The sequence below is a fragment of the Aphelocoma coerulescens genome, chromosome 28 (genome assembly GCF_041296385.1).
Source record: "Aphelocoma coerulescens isolate FSJ_1873_10779 chromosome 28, UR_Acoe_1.0, whole genome shotgun sequence".
NCBI classification, from domain to species: domain Eukaryota; kingdom Metazoa; phylum Chordata; class Aves; order Passeriformes; family Corvidae; genus Aphelocoma; species Aphelocoma coerulescens.
Genome location: NC_091041.1, coordinates 4,768,236 through 4,788,717, shown reverse-complemented (window position 1 = coordinate 4,788,717; position 20,482 = coordinate 4,768,236). Strand labels below are relative to the sequence as shown.

The 20,482-nt window shown below is 68.2% G+C and overlaps 3 protein-coding genes across 4 annotated transcripts; all 3 read right to left on the bottom strand.

The window, feature by feature from the left end:
- Positions 1 to 335: 335 nt before the first annotated feature.
- LOC138099612 (perilipin-3-like) lies at positions 336 to 3,323 on the bottom strand. Its single transcript, XM_068996972.1, has 8 exons — positions 3,240 to 3,323; positions 2,831 to 2,888; positions 2,430 to 2,625; positions 1,933 to 2,015; positions 1,522 to 1,852; positions 1,226 to 1,416; positions 1,017 to 1,139; positions 336 to 942 (listed from the first exon to the last, which is right to left on the bottom strand). The coding sequence occupies exons 2-8, from the start codon at positions 2,879 to 2,881 to the stop codon at positions 604 to 606; spliced, it is 1,314 nt and encodes a 437-aa protein (XP_068853073.1). The 5' UTR covers positions 2,882 to 2,888; positions 3,240 to 3,323; the 3' UTR covers positions 336 to 603.
- A 914-nt stretch (positions 3,324 to 4,237) lies between these two features.
- On the bottom strand, positions 4,238 to 8,146 carry LOC138099611 (perilipin-3-like). 2 transcript variants are annotated; one of them, XM_068996969.1, is made up of 8 exons: positions 8,097 to 8,146; positions 6,953 to 7,014; positions 6,679 to 6,874; positions 6,332 to 6,414; positions 6,061 to 6,247; positions 5,350 to 5,627; positions 5,149 to 5,262; positions 4,238 to 4,918 (listed from the first exon to the last, which is right to left on the bottom strand). In XM_068996969.1, the coding sequence occupies exons 2-8, from the start codon at positions 7,001 to 7,003 to the stop codon at positions 4,496 to 4,498; spliced, it is 1,332 nt and encodes a 443-aa protein (XP_068853070.1). In that variant the 5' UTR covers positions 7,004 to 7,014; positions 8,097 to 8,146; the 3' UTR covers positions 4,238 to 4,495. The 2 variants fall into 2 exon arrangements, with proteins under 2 accessions (XP_068853070.1, XP_068853072.1); XM_068996971.1 differs by lacking the exon at positions 8,097 to 8,146 and having other exon boundaries at positions 5,350 to 5,535; positions 5,590 to 5,627; positions 6,953 to 7,240.
- A 2,306-nt stretch (positions 8,147 to 10,452) lies between these two features.
- SEMA6B (semaphorin 6B) lies at positions 10,453 to 18,531 on the bottom strand. The gene is made up of 17 exons (XM_068996947.1): positions 18,443 to 18,531; positions 16,431 to 16,579; positions 15,926 to 16,055; positions 15,572 to 15,632; positions 15,381 to 15,443; positions 14,945 to 15,046; positions 14,636 to 14,726; positions 14,442 to 14,561; positions 14,264 to 14,352; positions 13,898 to 14,115; positions 13,347 to 13,478; positions 13,093 to 13,242; positions 12,387 to 12,581; positions 12,039 to 12,179; positions 11,734 to 11,811; positions 11,504 to 11,562; positions 10,453 to 11,426 (listed from the first exon to the last, which is right to left on the bottom strand). Exons 1-17 carry the CDS (start codon positions 18,529 to 18,531, stop codon positions 10,453 to 10,455), a joined length of 2,841 nt encoding a protein of 946 aa, XP_068853048.1.
- Between the last annotated feature and the right edge of the window lie 1,951 nt (positions 18,532 to 20,482).

The following is a 20,482-nucleotide window of genomic DNA, read 5'->3' as shown; positions in this document are numbered from 1 at the left end:
GGCTGCAGTAACTCTGCCCTAGGGACACTTGGGGTTTTCTTTTTCCAGGGCTGATTTCACACTCCCTCCATAAACAAGACCCAAATAAAGCCCAAAAAATCCCGAGTGCCTCTTGCCCCACTGCTGGGAAGTGGGAGGCCCCCTCCAACACCCCACTCCTGATCCCACTGCCAGGTCCTCTCCTCCCACCCCTGCTCCCACAGGGGCAGGGACAGGCTGGGGGGTCTGTCTGGGGAATGGGGGCCCAGGACATGGGGGTCCCCAGGTCTTGGGGTGGGGGTTGTTCCTCCAGAGCCCAATTCCTCCCCCACACCCCCAAAGAAATCTCAGTCCAGTGCAAAACTAACCAGAGTTTATTGTTTCTTGTGCTGTTTTGACCCTACAAGGCCAGGGGTTTGAAGGCACCGAGGTCATGGGGGACCCCCAAGAGGCACTTGGGGCAGCCAAGGCACATCACTGCAGGTTCCCAGCAAGGGGACAAGGGACGGAGCTGGGGCAGGCAGGAGGGTCCCCACAGAGGCAGGCACAAGGTTCGGGGGGCTGGGGGCGAGTTAGCAAAGGCTCCTAACGAGGCTTTTTTGGAGGGGAAGCAGCCCAGAATGGCTACTCCGTCTCCACCCGGCGCTGGCCCGAGGGGGCGAAGGGTCCCACGAGCCACGTCAGGGGGGTGTTGAAGGCCACATGCTCCACCAGCTCGTCCATCAGCTGCCGGGCTTTGGTGGCGTGGTCGCGGGCTCGGGCCAGCACGGGGCCCGTCACGCCCTGCAGGGAGGTGACGGAGGCCAGCGCTGCCCGCAGCTCCTCCACGTTGTGCCGGACCTGCCCCGCCATGTCCTGGATGCTGGCGGGGAGGCCCTGCAGGCTGGACACCAAGGGCTGGCAGGAGCTCTGGAGCTGCTGGGTCAAGCCCTGCAGCATGGTCAGCGTGCCCGACTCCACCGTCTGCGGGGGGACACGGGGGGTGAGGGCGGGGGGACACGCCGGGTCACCCCGGGGACCTCCTGCCCTGCTCCTACCTCTGGTGGCACCTGGTCCTTGCCACCGCCCGGCTGCTTCTTGCTCCACTCCAGCCACAGCTGCTGCAGCTTCTCCTGCCCTCCCTGCAGCTTCTGGTCCATGCCTTGCCTCAGGTGCTCCACCTGGGAGAGGGGCACAGCCCGGCTGGGTGGGGGGACCGCCAGGGGACACCCCAGGGTGGCACGGGGGTTGCAGGGCTAGGTCTTACCAGGTCGAGGGTGCGCTGGAGCTGGGCCAGCAGGTCCTGGCTGCTCTGGCGGGCGCTCTGCAGTTTGCCCAGGGAGTGCTGGAGCGCTCGGTGCTGGAGCTTGGTGGAGAGCGAGCCCAGGCGCACAAAGTAGCTCTGCTGCTGCCTCTGCTGCTCCGGCTCGAAGCCGTCCACGGCCGTGGCCAGCTTGGCTGTTGGACAGGAGCTGCTCAGGGGGTCCCAGCACCACCATCACCACCCCTGCCCTGCCCAGACTCTGCCCACCCCTCTCTGGAGGGTTGAGATCAGCTGCTCACCCAGCTCCTCATCCGTCATGGGCAGGTAATGGTCCACCAGCTCCTCCGACTTGCCCAGCACGGAGCCCACGCCGCTGGCCACCATCTGGCCCACACTGGAGCCCACAACGGTGCTGACGCCGCTGCTGACAGCGGACCTGGTCAGCTCCATGCCACCCTGCACAGCCCCTTTGGTCATGTCCATCACACCGGTCACCCGGCTGGTCACCGCGTCCTTGGCACCGGCCACAGTGCTGGTCACTGCATCCTTGGCCCCGGCCACGGTGCTGGTCAGCACATCCTTGGCCCCTGTCACCGTGGAGGTCACCAGCAGTTTGGTGTCCGAGATGAGCTGGGGGGACACACAAACCTCTGTTAAGCACTGGGGGACCCCGAGCGTGTTGCCCACCCCAGCCCAGCCCTGCTCAGTACCTTCTCGGGGGGCTGCTGCAGGATGGGCAGCTTCTCCTCCAGCTTGTCCAGCCCTTTGCAGGCGAATTCATTGGCGGTGGAAACTGGAGATGTGAAAATAGGTGAGTTTAGCACCCTGCTGCCTTGCAGGAGCTCTGCTAGGGCCAGGTTTTGGGGTACCCCAGCCCTCAAGGGGTGCTGCTGCCTCCACCTTCCCCAGCCCTTTGCAGGTGTATTTTTTGGTAGAACAAACAGAAATAAGGAAAAAACTTCTCCCTCTCCCGCTGCCTTGCAGGAGCTCTGCTAGGGCCAGGTTTTCCATCACCCCAAAATCCATGGGGTGCTGCCCCCACATCTTTTCTTCCTCCAGCTTCTCCAGCCGTTTATTCCTTGGCCATACAAACCAGAGACACAAAACCGGGTCCTCCCTCTCCTGCTGCCTCACAAGAGCTCCATGAGAGCAGTTTCGGGGTCCCCCAGCCCCCGTGGGGTGCTGTCCCCCCCCCCCCCGCACTCACTCTGGGGCTCCAGCCGGGTGAGGAGGGGCTGGGCCCCGCTCACTGCTGCTGCTGTCAGCGTCTTCACCCCCTTCTCGGCGGCGTCGCAGACGGAGCGCACGTAGGGGTGGCTCTCCTTGGTGCAGGCGTAGGCCGAGGACACCATGTCGTAGGCAGAGCTCACCAGGGGCAGGTTGGCCACGCGTGTCCCGATGCTCTGGGGCCCAGAAGTGCTCGGGGTGAGCGTGGGGGTGAGGGACCCCCAAATCTCACATGGAGCGGGGTGTGCTGTGCGCTTCCAACCCCCCCAGGTGCTCCCATGGCTCTCCGAGCTCATCGGAGGGTGGGATAACCCCGATCCCTGTCTCCAAGCAGGGACCCCCTGAATCCCCCCCGAACCGCCCCCCCTTGCCCGCACTGACCTGCTGCTCCTCTGCCTTGGGCTGTGCCGGCGTGGGCTCGCTGGTGGCCATGGTGGGGCTGGGGGGCACAGGACGTGACCGTGAGTGGGGTCAGACCCCCCCCAGCCCCCCTCCCCGAAGGGAGGATCCCAAGTTACCCCTCCCCGGAACGGGGCAGCTCCCACGCGGTTGGAGAAACCCGGGACAGGGGGGTCCCTGGGACTGGGACCGGGATCACAACCGGCATCACAGGCGGGATTGGGACCGGGATCAGAATCGGCACCAGGATTGACACCGAGACCGGCACCGGGACCAGAATTGCGATCGGGATCAGGACCGGGATCGCGATCCGTTCCAGGATTGCGATCGGAACCGGGATCGCAATCGGGATCGGAACCAGGATCGCGGACCGGACGCGGATCGTGCTCACCGCTGGCAGCTGGGCTCGGTTCGGTTCGGCTGGGCTCGGTCCGGCTGAGCGCAGTTGGGCTCCGGGCTCGCCCCGCTCCTCCCTGCCGCCCTTTATACCCCGGAGCCCGCCCCGAGCGCATGTGACCGGAGCCGCCCAGCGGGGCCGGCCCGGGGCGGCCCGGGAGCAGCGACCCGACGGCAGCGCGGGGCCGGGACGGCAGCCAACCCCCGGGACCGGGACCGGGACCGGGACCGGGATCCCCAACCCCCGGGAACCGCCTGCACCGAGTCCCCCGCCCAGCACCTGATCCCCCGGGACTGGGCTGCACTGAGCCCCTGGAACCCCATTCCTCGGTCAGTGCTGCACTGACCCCCCCTCCCTGGTACCGGCTCCCCCGGGACTGGGCTGCATTGACACCCCCTGGGGACCGGACACCCCCGGGATCGGTCTACACCGACCCAATTCCCCGGGATCCGGCTGCAGTGGCACCCCGAGCCCGGAACCAGAGACCTCCTCCCCCGGCACTGGATCCCCGCCCCCGACCTTCCCTGGCACCGGATCCCCCAGGACAGACCCTGCCCGGACCCCCCGAGCATCCCCTCCCCTCGTGCGGGTGCCAAGCACGGGGTCCCGGTGCTCCCCCACACCTGGCCCGGTGGAGTTGGTCAAACTGGTCCCAGTGCGTTCCGGCGGCAGGAGGATGGGCAGTCCTGGGGTGCCCAGTGTCGCCCCACCGGGTGCTTGTGACGTCGGGGATACCCCGGGGCGGACCCAGCCCCGCGGCGGTGACAACCGGGACAAAGTTCGGTGCCACACGGCTGCGGGTCACAGTCCAGACGTCCTGGCACCTTGTGGCACCCTCCATCCCAGCACCCCACGGAAATCCGTCCCACTGTCCCACCTCGGCACCCCCCATTGGACCCCCCCCCAGCTCTGCCGCCCACGCAGAGCCCCCCGGTGAGCCCGGCACGGTGGCTCTGCCACAGCACTGCAGGCTCTGAGTCACTTTAAGGCCAAAAAAGTTGTTTTCTTCCTCTTTAAACTGGTTTGAAGCTGTTAAGACACGAAATCCCAGTGCTCCTGGGGCTCAGGGCAGCCCTGGATCCCAGACAGACTCACGCTGTGTCCTGCTCATGCCACCATCCCCACAGGAGTCCGCAGCTGCGACAATGGGGTCCCAACCGTGCCACTGAGTCCATCGTCTCCACATTCCCGGTGGGATTTGGGTTCGTGGCTCTGGGTGGGTGCTCCCCCAGCTCGGTGGCACCGGTGGCTCAGTGCTGGCTGCAGACCGGGGGGGCAGTGGGCACCTGGCGCGTCCCCCCCACGGTGACACAGCCCTCCCACTTGGACATGTCCACTGGCACATCCTCCGGATACTCCACGAGCGCGGGGGCGAAGGGTCCCACGAGCCAGGGCAGGGGCGTGTGCTGCCCCACGTGCTCCAGCAGCCCCTCGAGGTTCAGCTGCGCCCGCGTCACCGTGTCCCGGCTCTGCGCCAGCACCAGGCCTGACAGGTCCTGGAAGGAGCGGGCGCTGGCCAGGGAAGCCTGGACGCCCTCCACGCCGTGCCAGACATGTCCCGCCGTCTCCTGCACGCTGCTGGGGAATGCCCGGGCACCGGCGGCCAGGTGGGAGCAGGCGGCATGGAGCTGGTGCAGGAGCCCGCGGAGCATGGCCAGCGTCCGAGCCTCCACCTGCGGGGTGGGCAGCAGGCAGCGGGGGCTGGGGGTGATGGACCCCAACCCCGCCTGGATGGACACACACCTGGACCCTGTGGCTGCTGTTCCAGCCCTGCTCCAGGTGTCACCACCCCAGGTGTCCCCTTGCCACGTGTCCCCACCTCAAGGGACTCAATAGCCGCCGTCCCCACCCTCTCCAGATGGCCCCATCCTTGGGTGTCCCCCACGGTCCCCCCGCCCCGTACCTCGCTGTCCTCCATGGGCACCGCGTCCTGCTGGCTCCACTCCAGCCACAGGCGGTGCAGATGCTCCTGGGTGCTGTGCCAGGGCCCGTCCGCGCCCTGCTGCCCCTCCTCGATCTGGGGGGAGGTTCAGCCGGGTGGGAGCACACCTGGGGGTGCCTGGGGCTGGCACGGGGGCTGGCACGGTCCGTGCCCCATCCTTACCAGCCGTATGAGGTGGTGGAGCTGGGCCAGGAGCCGCTGGGTGCGGTGCCGTGCCCGCTGCAGGTCCCCCAGCGAGCGCCGCAGGGCCCGGTGCGGCAGCTTGGCCGACAGGGAGCCCACGCGGACGAAGTAGCTCTGCCACCGCCGCTGCCGCTCCAGTGTGGCCACCTCTGTGCCCGTGGTCACCTCTGTGCCCGTGGTCACCTCCGTGCCCGTGGCCACCTCCGTGCCTGTGGCCACCTCCATGCCTGTGGCCACCTCTGTGCCTACTGCCGCTGCTGTGGGACCAGGGGTGAGGGCATCGTGGCTGGGCCATCCCACACCAGGCACTGGAGCCCAGCGTAGGCACCCACGGGATGCTTGGCCACCAGGTCATGTGGAGATGCCACCCTAAGCCAGGCGGCCTCTGCGGTCACCTCAGCCATGACACGGGGCCAGCTCTGCCGAATGTCACCTACTGCCAAGCTATAAATACCCGGGCAGGCACATGGGACTATATTTGCCTTTGGGTTTCCAGGTGAGAGTTCACCCAGTGCCATCCCATGTCCTCCAGACAGGGACTGTCCCCTGCATGGGGTCATGGTGGCCTTGGTGCCTTGGCACTGCTGTGGAGCCACCACGTGTAGGCAATGCCAAGGTGGCACTGAGCAACAGGGTGAGGGTCCCATGGGGGCTTGGCACCCCGAGGTTCAGGAGATGGTGGGCACTCACCCAGCTCCTCGTCCGTCCTGGGGAGGTACTGATCCAGCAGCTCCTCCGATTTGCCCAGCACGGTGTCCACGCCTGTGGCCAGCAGCCGCCCCACACGGGTGCCCACCACGGCCCCGAGCGCCGAGCGTGTCCTTGCCACCGCCCCACTCACCGTGCACGACACCAGCTCCCTGGTCCCGGCCACCACCTGGGAGGGTACAGCACAGGGACAGCTTGTGCCAGCTCCTCACTCAGCGCTGGAGCGCTGCCCGTGTCCCCCGGGTGACGTTACCCTCTCGGGGGGCTGCTGCAGGATGGGCAGCTTCTCCTCCAGCTTGTCCAGCCCTTTGCAGGCGAATTCATTGGCGGTGGAAACTGGAGATGGGAAAATAGGTGGGTTTAGCACCCTGCTGCCTTGCAGGAGCTCTGCTAGGGCCAGGTTTTGGGGTACCCCAAAACTTGTGGGGTGCTGCTGCCCCTCCCATCCCCCAGCTTCTCCAGCCGTTTATTCATTGGTGATACAAACGGGAGATGTGAAACCAGGTCCTCCCTCTCCTGCTGCCTCACAAGAACTCCATGAGAGCAGTTTCGGGGTCCCCCAGCCCCCGTGGGGTGCTGTCCCCCCCCCCCCGCACTCACTCTGGGGCTCCAGCCGGGTGAGGAGGGGCTGGGCCCCGCTCACTGCTGCTGCTGTCAGCGTCTTCACCCCCTTCTCGGCGGCGTCGCAGACGGAGCGCACGTAGGGGTGGCTCTCCTTGGTGCAGGCGTAGGCCGAGGCCACGGCCCCGCAGGCAGAGCTCACCAGGGCCAGGTTGGCCACGCGGCTCACCACGCTCTGGAAGGGGGGGGGGGACAGTAAGATGGGGTCCCCAGAGCCACCCGCCACCCCCCTGAACCCTCTGTGCACCCCTACCTGCACCTCCTGCCCGGCCTCTGCCGGCACCGCGGCGTTTTGGGCTGACATGGCAGCGGCGGCTGCAGCAGAGAGAGATTTTGGGGTGCCATGAGTGGGTGAGACCGGTGGGGACCCCGCGGGGGATGAGACCCCCCCCCAGCACCTCCCAGCCCCTGCTCCCTGAGGGCTGAGAGCCACCAACTCAGGAGTGGGAGCGGCTGGCGGGTTCTGAGGGGCTCACGGGGGTGAAAGGGGCTTTAGGGTGGGCTTGGCCTTCTCCTCTGCCAGGATGCGCTGGGACTGGGTCCCCTCAACCCCTCTTGGGTCCCCCCAACCCCTCCCAGATCCCCACACCCCTTTTTGGGGCCAGGGAGGGGTTTTCGGGTGATTCAGCCGAAGCCAGACTGGATTTGTCTGTCGCAATCCCGCGCCGGGGACGTGACACCCGGCACCGCAGCCTCGGCCGGGGCAGCCCCCGGACCCCCGCAGGCAGCCGAGCCGCGGCAGCCGCCCCTGGCCCCGCAGCCCCCCCTGGCCCCCGGCAGCCGCCCCTGGCCCCCGGCAGCCCCCCCGGCCCCGGCAGCCCCCCACGGCCCCGCAGCCCCCCCTGGCCCCCGGCAGCCGCCCCTGGCCCCCGGCAGCCGCCCCCGGCCCCGTAGCCCCCCCGGCCCCGCAGCCTCCCCTGGCCCCCGGCAGCCCCCCCGGCCCCGTAGCCCCCCCGGCCCCGTAGCCCCCCCTGGCCCCCGGCAGCCGTCCCTGGCCCGGCAGCCCCCCCGGCCCCGGCAGCCCCCCTGGCCCCCGGCAGCCCCTCTGCCCTTTGGGGTCGCCCGTGGCACCCCCGGCCTGGCTCTGTGCTCTGCGGGGGACGAGTTCTGGGGGGATTCGGGGGGGCTTCAGGCAGGTCACTGGGGGGGACGGGTTCCCTTGGGACCCTGGGTGTGTTCCCTTGGGTTTCTAGGGGTGTCCCTCTGGTGTCCCTGGGGTGTTCCGGGGACCTCGGGACCCCTGACCTCCCCCGGACCCCACGGAGCCCCCCGGGGACCTCCGGACTTCCCGCGGGACCACCTGGAGCCCCCCTGGAGCCCTTCTGGAGCCCCTCGGGACGCCCCCGGCCCCACTTCCCACCCTCCCGCTCCCGCCAAGCCCCGGGCACGGTACTCACGGGGGTGGGGGTGGGGTTCTGCCGCGACCCCCGGTGGAGACCGCGACCCCCGAGCCCCGCCCAGCGCGGGCCCGCGGGGGCGGCGGGAGCCAATCAGAGAAGGGGCGGGGCCGGGTCTCCGCCAATGAGGGGGGAGGGCGGGGCCGGGGGGGCGGGGCTTGGGGCTCGGGGCGCGATCGTCGCGGGGCTCCGGGGGCAGCGGCGGGGACAGGAACGGCCCGGGGACAGCCCGGGGACAGCCCGGGGACAGGAACGGCCCGGGGACAGCGGCGGGGACAGCGGCGGGGACAGGAACGGCCCGGGGACAGGAACGGCCCGGGGACAGCGGCGGGGACAGCCCGGGGACAGCCCGGGGACAGGAACGGCCCGGGGACAGGAATGGCCCGGGGACAGGAATGGCCCGGGGACAGCGGCGGGGACAGCCCGGGGACAGGAACGGTCCGGGGACAGGAACGGTCCAGGGCAGCCCGGGGACAGGAACGGCCCGGGGACAGCGGCGGGGACAGCCCGGGGACAGCCCGGGGACAGGAACGGTCCGGGGGAAGCCCGGGTCCAGCCCGGGGACAGCGGCGGGGCCAGCCCGGCCCGGGCGGCGGGCAGGGACAGCCCGGTCCCCTTGCCACGTGTCCCCGCGCCGAGGGACCGGTGTTCCACCCCCGCTCCATGTGTCTCCACCCCAGGTGTCCCCATCCCAGGTGTCCCCTTGCCACGTGTCCCTTTGCCCCACCTCAAGACACTCAATGGCCGCTGTCCCCACACTCTCCAAGTGTCCCCATCCCAGGTGAACCAATTCCAAGAGACCCGATGGCCGCCAGCCCAGGTGTCCCCACGCCAGATGTCCCCACCTCTGGTGTCCCCACGCCAAGGACCCCAATGATTGGCGTCCCCAACCCCAAGGAGCCCAATGCCGGGTGTCACCACGCCACATATCGCCACATCAAGTGTCCCTTTGCCAGATGTCCCCAGCTGTTCCCGTGCCACCAGAGACACTCAGGGCGCCAGGTGTCCCCCAGCCCCTGCAGGTGCTCAGACCAGGGGAGAGCAATGCCTGAGGGGGGCAGTGGGGGGTGGGTGACCCCCGTGGGTGGCCTCGTAGGGCACGAGATGGCCGGGAAAGGGGACAGGTAGGGGACACGGCAGGTGTGGGGTGGCACGGGCAGGGACACGGTGCCGGCGCTGCTTCATCCCAGGGGAATTCGTGGGGAAAGTGGGATAGGGAGCCTCGAGGAGTCGGGACGGGGGGCGGGTGCGGGGGGAGGGGCGTGGGGGAGCACAGGAGTGTGGGGTGGAGGGGGGTACGTGGGGAGGGGCTGAGCACGGGTGGGTGCAGGAGTGTGTGCGCTGGGCTGTGCGTGTGCCCACGGCGGGGATGTGACCCCGTGTCCCCCCAGCCCTGTGTCCCCTAGCCCTGTGTCCCCCCAGCCCTGCGGCCCCCCGGCCGGTCCCGGCTCCCGGAGGTGGTCAAGAAGGTGCCGAGGCGGCGGCGGGGGAGTCGCCTCCGGTAACCGGGTGTTTATTGGGGCCGCGGGGTACAGCCCGCGGGCGGCCGCATGCATGGCCGCTGGGGGGGGGCTCTCGCCGCCCCCTGCCCTATTTACAGCCTGCCACCCCCTGGGGACCTGCAAGACCCCGGGGACCTGCCACTCCCCCGCGACACGCCACCCCGGGTGGGCGCCGGGCAGGGGTGGCACCGAAAGGGCACCCTTTGCCAGCAGAGAGTGGGTTCGGTGGGGACCCCCCAGCGGTGCCCCCCCACCACGGCTGTGCTTTCCAGGAGGGGGTGCCGGGGGGAAGGATGGGCAACCCCCAGGCTGGCACTGGGAAGGGGTTGACCCCAGACTGGGGGTGGGAGTGTACCCCATCCCCAGATAACGCCACATTCGGGGGGCTCCCAGCCCCCCGCACCAAAAATGTTCACCAGGTTCCATCACCACAACCAGTGCACCCCTGGCCGGGTGTCCCCAGGGGGCTGGCAGCACCCAAAAGCCCCCCGGGTGCCACTGACGGGCTGGGGGGCACAGCCCGGTGCCCGTGTCCGTGTGTCCATCCTGCTGCCTCCCAGGGATCCCCCTCCCAGGGTGCCGCGGGCCCTGGATCCAGCCTGGGGAGGGGACACGGTGGACGGCCCCCCCCGGCATATGGGACAAAACAGCCGGAGCGCGGGGCACTGCCCCACGCCAGCCGGGGACACCCCCAAACCCTATCCGGGGGCACCCAGGGGGTGCCTGTCCCCCCCTCACCCATGCAGCACCTCACCCCATGCCCGCGGCGCCTGCCCGGCCACCCCTCCCTGTCCCCAGGGAGCCGGGGGCCCCCTTCAGTGTCCTGGCGAGGGGGACGCACACAGGGTGGGACCCTATTTTCCCGAGGGAGTCCGCTCCACGCCGTAGCGCAGGAGGTGATGCAGGTCCGTCAGCGGCCGCGGGGTGCCCGGTGCCCGCGCTGCCCGGGCTGCCGTCCCGTGCCGCCCGTAGCCGCCCGCCGCCGCCTCGCCGCTGTTGAACGTGTGGTTCCTCTTGAGGTGGGCGCCGGGGCGGCCCGTGCCGTTGTTGGCGTTGAAGTTCAGCTGCTCGGGGTGCCAGGGCGGACCCTCGGTAAAGTCTCCACCCTCCCCGCTGGGTGCCGAGACCACCCGCCGGCGCTCGGGGCTGGGGTGCGGCGTCCCGCCGAAGTCGCCGTAGGAGCTGCGGGGTGGGCGGCGGGCGCCGGCGGGTGGGTGCTGCCGGGTGCGGGGACCCTCCTGAGGGTCCCGACCCCAATGCCCGTCACCTGAGGAGTCGCTGAGTTCGGCCTCCAGCTCCTGGTCCACCAGGATGGCGTGGCAGGAGAGGGGGATGCCCCGCGGCGGGCGGCCGGAGCCGCCGTGCCCCCGCCCGGCGCCCGCGGGGCCGGAGCCTCCAGGGTCCCGCAAAGCCGCGTTGATGATGTTGTGACTCTGCTCCCAGGTGCAGTTTTGGAGGGCGCCGGGGCAGCGTTTCTGCTGCAGCGGGGTCTGCTCCGGCGTGGGCAGCACCCCCGAGTCCAGGTCGTGTTGGGTGACCTTGCCCAGCTCCTTGGGCCACCCGTTGGGCATGAGCGGGGCCAGCAAGGCGCCGCGCGCCCGCCGCTCGCCCAGGCGGCTGACGCTCACCACCGACTCACTGTGCGCCAGGATCGTCTCCTTGTCCTTGCGCCGCGCCAGCTCCTTGCGGTCCCGGTGCCCGATGAACCAGCACACGCTGAAGCCGGAGATGACGGCGCCGATGACGAAGGCGGCGACGGAGGAGATCACCAGGAGGTTCACCGACACCAGCCCGTCCGGCTCGTCCACGAAGCTCTCCGTCACCAGCCCTGGGGTTGGGGACAAGTCAGGGGACCTGCGACTGCCACTGCAGCATCCCCGAGCCCGGGCCCGGCCCCGCACTCACCCTCGCACTCGCCCAGGTGGGACGTGCTGCCGCCGGCGATGTCCTGCTCGAAGGCCGCCCTGGGGGTGCAAAGGGGGGGTCAGTGGGTCCCTAATGGCCTGGCAGGGTTTCCCAGCTCCCTTCAGCGAGCAATGAGTTTGTTGGGGCTCAGCAATTGGGGGCTACAGGAGCCGGTGCTCTCTGGGGACCCCACTGTCCCTGCCAGCGTCCCCCAGGCCTGGCAGCGTTACCTGGGACTGGGTTCCAGGAAGATGCAGGAGCCCTCGGTTGTCCAGCCGCAGTAGGGATCCCGGCTCCCCAGGCAGTTCCTGGCAGGGGGCAGAGATGTCGGGGTCAGCTCTGATGGGGGGACACAACACCCCGACCCCCATGGCACCGTGCCGTGCCTCAGTTTCCCCAGCCATGCTCCCAGCCATGCTGAGCCCTGTCCAGCCAGATCCCAGCACAGGGTGAGTTCCTGGGACGTGAGGTTATGCAGCCCCTCCGCTCCTTGCACAGCCCCCACCAGCGAGCCCTGCCCACCCGAGGCACTCACTTCATGCAGCCCGAGTGCTGCTGGCAGCGAGCCACGGGCACCCTGGCCACGCACGGGGGGAAGGCCAGCAGCAGGGACCCCGCCGCCTTGTCCAGCTCCAGCCCCAGGAGCCGTCGCTCGTCCTCCGTGTCCCGGCCACACCTGGGGACAGGGCAGAGCTCAGCATAGCCTCAGGCCTGGTCCACAGGGCCCTCCACAGAGCCTGCCCTAGTCCAGAGGAGATTTTCTCGTCCATTCCCCCCACCCTTGCATCCCCCTGACCCATCCTCTCCATCCATCCATCCATCTGAGCAGCCCACCCACACCTTTTATCACCCCCTCTCCCTCCTCTGGCACCCTGGAACTCACCTCCCAGGCTGGTAGGTCTCAAACTCCTCCAGAAAGATGCTCTGGCTGCCAGGGGCGGTGGGCACGGGGCTGCTGGTGGCATTGGGCAGGATGAGGAACTTGAGTATGGTGCCGGTGCTGGAGCCCAGGAACACCACGGTGTGGTTGCCCCACGGCCCCGCTGCGTTGTCCACCACGATCTTGCGGAGCTGGTACCTGAGTGGGGGGAGGGAGAAGCGTTGTGGAAGAGCGGTGTGGGAGAGTCCCGGTGTCCCCAGGGAGGGGGGAACTGGGGCAGGGTGAGGGGACCCAGCCCCACAACCCCATCTCCAAGTCCCCATCCCCATCTCCAAGTCCCCATCCCCAGCCCTACATCTCCAGGTCCAGCCCCATAACCCTGTCCCCATCCCCACCCCCATCCCCATGTCCCCGTTCCAATTCCGTGTCCCTGTCCCCATCCCTGCTCACGCCCCAGCTGCCCTGCCGGCGGGAGGCTGAGGCCCAAGAGTGCCGCTTGATTAATTCCCCATCAAGCAGCAATTAAGGCAGATTTAATTAGGATGAGACAATCCTGACTGCAAAGTGTATGAGATTTATCAGCTCTCCCAGTGCATGGAAAGGCAGCACGGCAGGCTCTGGTCAGCCCCTCCAGCCCTCCCAGCCCTTCCCAGTCCTCCCAGTGCCCCCCAGTGCCCCCCAGTGCCCCCCAGCCCCCCCGGGCACCCACCGTGTCATGGTGCGGAGGATCCAGGGGGCGTTGCCCAGGGCCGGCACCGCCTCGTCCATCAGCGGGTGCGTCTTGACGAAGTTGAGGATCTCGTCGGGGAAGGCGCTGGAGGAGTTGTAGCGCATCCCCGGGGACGCGCAGCACCCGGGCCTGCGGCCACGGCACGGCTCAGTGGCGCTGTCCCCAGCCTGTCCCCAGCCGTGCTGGTACTGGCCATGGTTATCATCACCCCTGTCCCCACCCCTGCCCCTCACCGTGGCTTTGGCACCATGTCCTCGGGCACAGGTGTCCAGATGGACTCGGGTGACTTCTGCTCCCTGAACCGTCCCTCGAAGACGGCGGCCACTTGGGCCATGTCGAAGGCGCAGACGGCGGAGCCGGGAATGCTGTGGGGACACGGCTGTGGGGTGAACACAGGGAGGCCCCAGGGAGTGCGAGGGGCCCCGCAGATCCCAAATGGAAACAAGTCCAGATCCTGTACAGGACCCAGCCAGACCCATCCCACCACTCATCCGAGATCCCACTCTGGATCCAGCCTGGATTCCACCCAGATCCCAGCTGGCATCCAGCTCAGATCCCACTGAGGAACCATCCCAGATCATCCCTGATTGCTCACATCCCAGCTGGTCCCCAGCCCCACATCCCCATTCCCAACCCCGTGTCCCTGCTCCCAGCCCCACATGCCCATCTCCAGCCCCATATCCTAATCCCCAGCCTAACCCCCACATCCCCCATGGGCACTGAGGCACATTTTGGGACCCCATCCCAGCCTCGAGGGTCTGGGCAGGGCACAAGAGGCTCTGACCTGTTGGCGGGTGTGGAGAACACAGCCAGGACCACGGGGCGCCCATCCAGCTCCAGGATGTCGGTCACGGCTTGGATGACGTTGAAGTAGAAGTGGGAATCGCCCGGCACGGAGCAGTTGAGCCGGGCCTTGAGGAAGGACGTCCACTGCTTCTCCAGCACCCGCTGCGAGCCCCCCATGTCGTTCTTGCACACCCGGGCCACCCGTGACACCACCACCTGCGGGGAGGACACCCGTCACCACCCTACCCCAGTGGCCGTCCCTGTGTCCCTGTCCCCACCCCGGGTGTCCCTGTGGGCATCACAGAATGGTTTGGGTTGGAAGGGAGCTTAAGGATCACCCACTTCCCGGTGGGATGTGTCCCACCTTCTCCAGGTAGTTGAACTCCATGGCGATCTCCCGGAAGAAGAAGTAGACGTGGCTCCTCCATTCCACGGCGTGCACGAAGTAGGGCTCTGTGGGGACAGCAGGGTCAGGGATGGCCCAGGGTGGGGCCACAGGGGATGTGTGCCATGTCCTGGCACGGCCCAGGGTGGGGACACACCTTTGAACCACTTGGAGTCGTGTTTGACGGTGCGCAGGGTCGGGCTGTCCCCCAGGCTGCGGTAGATGACGGCGTCGATGGCCAGGAAATCTGTCACTGTGGCGGTGAAGAGCATCCCCCCTGCGCGGGACAGGGGTGTCAGCGGGGCTGGGGGACGCAGTGCCCGCTGTGACACCGGCAGTGCCACCACTGACCTGTGAACAGGGCCACGTTGGCGTGCTTGGGGTCATAGGGACACCGGGCCATGCCGCTGATGTTGTCCCCGACGGGCTCCAGCGTGTCCATCTAGAGCGGGTGAGAGGGGGACGTGAGGACACACCCGGGCATGGGGGGGACCCGGGGGTCCCCATCCTGGGGGAGGCTCAGGGTTGAAGTTGCTGATGCTGCAGACCCTTCCCATGCCCCCTCCTGTCTTCACCCCAAAACCCTTTCCCATTGGTGTCCCCTCCTTCCTTGGCCCCAAGCCCCCCTCCCAAACGGGGACCCCTCCCGGGGGAGCTCACGCTGTAGTTGGCGCAGACGGGGTTGAAGGCGTTGGTGCCACAGACGAAGAGGAGGCTCTCGTTCCTCACCAGCAGCACCTTGATGAAATTTCGGCACTCTGCCTGTGCCAGGAGAGGGGACTGTCACCCTCAGCACCCCAAAACCCCCCTTGCCTCATCCCACCCCACCCAGGCCCTATCACTGTGAAGGAATGGCCTGGGAGGGCTGTTCTCACCCCAGAACTGCATTTATGGGAGCTGAGAATGGGATTTCTGGCCCCCAAATAATTAATTACAAACCCAATTAGCCAAGCAGCCAATAAATCAGAGATACAACCGCTTCCAGGGAGCGGGGGCTGACCCTGGGGACGGGACAGGGTGGCCTTGTTGGGGTGACAGAGGGTGCTCAGTCCCCACCCGGGGGTCCCCATGGGGCGTGGGCCCCCCCAGGCTGTACCTCGTGCTTGCCCTTCATCCGGCAGATGCTGATGTCGTGCTGGTTCGAGCGCCACGTCAGCTTCTGGAGGGGGGAAACCAGTGTGGGGACAGGGAGTAGACAACAGCACCCCCTGAGACTTCTCTGAGACCCCCCCCCCCCCCCAGATCTCCTTGACACCCCCGAAAGCCCCTGAGACCCCCAGCACTTACCCGGTGGTAGCGCATCTCAGCGGCCCCGCTGGGCTCCAGGCTGACCCGATAGACGTTGTCCCTGGGGAGGGGGACACGGGTGTCACCACCTCCCAGCTGGGATGTTCTCCCCCCAGCGAGGCATGTTGGGGGTGCAGGACCCACCCCCACCCCCCCGGGAAGGTTTGGGGGTCTGGGTTGGACAATGAACATCACCGGGGCAATGAAAGTGACAATGAACCCCCCCAAATACCCCATGGCAGGCCTTGGGGTGCCCCGAGCGGGTAGTGGGGTTCTCCCCAGGAAAGAGGGGTGGGATGGGTGTGGGGTGCCCATCCCGGTGGAGGGGAGGCTTTGGGGTGCCGAGGTTCAGACCTTTCCCCGATGAAGAGGGTCCGGTTGACCTTGAGGATGCGCTGGATGTTGAGGCGCTGGGTGCCCCCCCCCTCGGGGCCCCCCGGGCGGGCGGTGCCGTGGCCCACGAACACCGGGTAGTGCTTCACATCTGGGGGGACACGGGGTTCACACGGGGCCGGGCACCCCCGCACAGCCCAGGTGACCACCCACACCCAGCCTGCCCAGGGAGGCATCTCCCTCCTGCCTTCAGCCCGAAATCCTCTCCCATGGGTGTCCCCCACCTGCCTTCACCCCTAATCACCCTAAGCCCCCTAAACCCCTTCCATAGGTGCCCCCCAAAGTAACCCAAACCCCAGCCCTGCCCACGGGCAGTCCCATCCTATCTTCATTCCAAAATCCTCCCATGGGTGTCCCCTCCTGCCTTCACCCCATATCACCCCAAGCCCCTCTCCATGCCAAGCCGTGCCCCCCCCCCGTGCCCCAGTGCAGCACCCCGACCCCCCAGCCCCGGGGGGGCACTCACAGTCCGGGGGGGCCACGGCGATGGGGCCGGGCTCCTCGGGGAAGGTGCCCCTCGCCGTCCTCTCGGCCGCCAGCAGCAGCAGCAGCACCAGGGGCACGCGGGGTGGGGGTCCCATGGTGGCCCCCGCCCTGGGTGGGCACCCACCGCACCTGCGGGCACGGGCAGGGCTGGGAGGGGTGGCACCCACCTGGGTGCCAGGGTCCCCCCCCGGAGCACCCCAAACCCTCAGGGGTCTCTGGGGCTCTCTGGGCGTTGGTGCCGGGGGCGAGGGGCCACCACAGGGGGTGGCTGAGGGGACCTTGGGGTGTGGCTGGACCCCAGCTGGGGCCATACTGGTTTGTCACCAGCAGCACGTGGGGAAGCCACTGCTGGTGACATGGCAGGGCTGGGGACTTGGGGACAGGAGGATGAGGACACATGGATAGAGGGACAGGGGGACACGGGGACAAGAGGGAAGCCAGACTGGCTCTTCCCCCTCCCGAAATGCCACCGGGGTGTCTTGGAAAATCGCCGGGGACACATCACAGCGTCACAGCACTCCCCATCCAGACAGCCCCAGTGCCACCGCCACTGTCCCCCCACCACGCTGGGCCGCCATCCCCACCCTGTCCCCCGTCCCCGAGGGGCTGAGGCCGGGCTGGGTAATTAGCAACCGGGCAGGGAATTAATTGATCATTAATTCCATGGGAGCAGGGAGCGGGGGCGATCGAAGCGGCGCCCTCCTCCCCCCCTGGGACCGAGGACGGGTGACATTGTGGGGGCTGGGGGTCAGGGAGCCTGGATGGTGCCAGCGCGGGGGCTCGTCCCCAGCCCCTCTGTGGTGACACCGGCCCCGGGTGAGACCCGGCACTGTCCCCAGCCCGGTCCCCTCTGCGGTGCCACAGGCCCCGGGCCAGGAGGTGACCCCAGTGGGACCTGACCCTGGTGTCACAGCCCCTGGGGACAACTGACTCCATCCCCAGGGTGTCACAACCCCTGGGACACCCAACCATGTCCCTGCAATCTCAGGGACATCCAAACCTGTCCCCACAGTGCCACAGCTCCCAGTGACACCCAGCTTTGTCCCCATGGTGTCCCCAACAAGCAGGAAATGAGCCGTTTCTGGCCGGTTTGTCACACAGCAGCACCCGAAAGCCACCAAATTTAACGTTCCCAAGCGCCGGAGGGAGGAAGGGAGGACCCCAAAAAGCCACCCCAGGGAAGGGCTCAGTGTCTATCGGCCACCTGAGAATCCACCCGCGCGGGGGGAGTTTGGGGGCCGGGGGGGCCTCGGCCGCCTGAAACCCCGAGCGGGGGGTCCGGTGTCACCGTCACCAGCCTGTGTGGTGACAGCGAGCGGGCGCAGGGTAACCGGAGCCTCCGGCGCCATAAATGCCAGCGATTGTGCGGGAAAAGAAAAGGCAGCGGGAAGAGGAGGGCACGGGGAGGAGGGGGCACGGCGGGGAGGGGGACACGGCAGCAGCGGGGTGACAAACAGGGACCCATTCACGGCGGTGGCGGAGCAGAGGGGACGGTCACTGTGCATGTCCCCAGCGCGGCTGGGGGGAAACTGAGGCAGCGGGTGGGGATAGGGGGATGTGCCGGGAATGAGGGGAGTCTCCACTTGGATATCTCCGACACGGAGCGGGTGAACAGCCCCGGGCATGTCCGTTGTCGCTGTCCTTGCTCCGTGCCTCAGTTTCCCCAGCCCCCAGCACGCTCAGCCCTCTCCCCGCACGCACAAAGCTTGGGGGGGCGGGGGGAGCTGCTGGACCTGTCCCACTTCCCCCCCCCCCAGCATCTCCTCGACCCGCGGCACTGGGGGAACGGGGCAGGAAGGGGGGGCAGCCCCCCAGAGTTCCTCCTCTCGCTGCAATTCCCGGGAGCTCCGATCACAGGGAGACCTCCCTGATCCCACAGAGCGGGTGTCCCTGCTGGGGGGGGGGTCACTCTGCCCCCCTTCCCGTCCCTTCCCGGGGCTGGGAGTCCTTCCCCGCGGCATCTGCCCCCCGCCCGCGCCTCGCTCTGCCCACCTGAGCTGCTCCGGCCGCCTCCGCCGCTGCTCCTGTGTCACCACTGTCCCTTCCGCTCGCAGGGGGGGTCCCGGCCGCGCGGGTCCCATAGCTGGGGGTGGGTCCCCCCCCTCCCCCGGTGGGTCCCCCCCGTTCCAGGACGCCCCGGCGGCGCTGGGGGCTCCGGCGTCCCGAGAGCGGCTCAGCTGTCACCTCACCCCCCCCCGCGACCCCCAGGGGAGGGGGGCCCGTGCCCCCCGCCCGCGCCAGGTGGGAAGGTAGGGTTGATGTCACCGTAACCGGAGCCACCAACCCCCCCCTCACCCCGGCAGCTGTCACCGCAGCCGGGGACCCGGGGGGGGGGGCACCCATGGGACCCCTCGAGCGGCACCGCAGCGTCCCCACGGGAAAGCACCGGCATGAACCTACCGGGGGGACCCCCTGGACACACAGCGGGGACAGGGGGACTGCGGAGTCCCCCCCAGCCTCATCGGGTCCCCCATCCTCATAAACCCGTTAGAAAGACGATGGGAAGGAGGGGGGCACCGGGAGAGGCGGGGACACACAGGGAATGGGGGTGACACCAAGAAGGGAGGGACACCAGGAAAGGGGGACACACACCGGGAAATAGGGGGGGCAATGGGAAAGGGGGGACACTGGGAGGGGGGACACACTGAGGAAGGGGGGGGGACACTGGAAAAGGCAGAGAACACCAACAATGAAATCCCTTAAAATACAACATTTTGGGAATACCCTCCCTGGTATTATCTCAATATCCACATCCCATTCCATCGGTCTAGTGCCGGATTTTGGGGTCATTTCCTTCAGAAGGCGCCCAACGCCAATAAACAATCAGTAATTAGATATGCTAATGAGGCCTTTACACACCCTGCACACCCCCCCAGCCCCCCAAAATGTGGCCCCCGGTGCCCAGAGCATCCCTTGCTCGGCGGGGTCACACAGTGCCACCCCCATTGCCAACAGAGGGGTTTGGGGGTCACCAGCAGTGCCCCCCCACTGCCATGGGGACCCCCCCAATCCCAGCTGCTGCTGCCGCCGGGGCTGGGGAGCTGAGCCCCCCCCCGGGTTTCCGTTCCGGGGCCGGTTCAGATGGCAGAGCCAGGAAGCAGCTGTCCCCACGGCGGGGACGGAGCAAATGTCACCCCGGCCACCTGGCACCGCGCGCTGGCCTTGTCCCTGTCCTGTCTCCTGCCGTGGGTCCCCCCTTTCCAAGCGGCACCTCCCGAGGGGGCCGCAGGCAGCACCCCCAGAGCTGCGGAGGTGCCAAGAGGACGGGGGAACACCAGCACTGGCGGGGTCCCCGTGTGGGTGACAGGGATTGGGGGGTCACCGGCGTGGCGGGGGGTGGGGGGGACACAGCACCCACCCTTTACCTTGGCGCTTCCACGGCCCCGCCGGCAGCTCAAATGTCCCCCCGGGCCTCCCGCTCCGGTTACCGGCTCCGCTTACAGCTGCCGTTTATAGCCCCGATCCTTGTCCCTTGTCCCTTGTCCCTTGTCCCTTGTCCCTTGTCCCTTGTCCCTTGTCCCTTGTCCCTGTCCCCTCCCCATCGCCCACCGCCCCCCGAGTGGGGACACAGGCGTCCGAGCCCCCCAGGACACCGCGAGCGACCAAGGGCGTCCGACCCCCGAGACGGGCCCCGGGGATGGTGGGCACCCCGCGGTCACCTTGGGTGGCTTTGTCACCCGCCGTGGGTGCCCAGGGTTGGCCCCAGCTGCTGGGTGCCCCTCGATGCCCCCCGGGTGACACCCATGGGTGCCCCGGCACGTCCCTTCCAGCACGCCGGCGGTGCTGGTGGCCGGCCAGAGCCGCATGGTGATTTGCATATTAAATACAGGCTCATCTGCATATTAAGGACGGTTTCCTAGCGAGGACGATCACGCGTCACGCCGAAATAAACCCGGGTGGGGGGGACAGAGGGGGTCGCAGACGGAGCTCCGTGTCCCCCCCAATTCACAGCCCTCGTCCCCTGTCCCCAGAGATGTGGCTGCCCCGTACCCCCAAATTCGCAGCCCTTGTCCCCTGTTGTCCCCCAGTTCA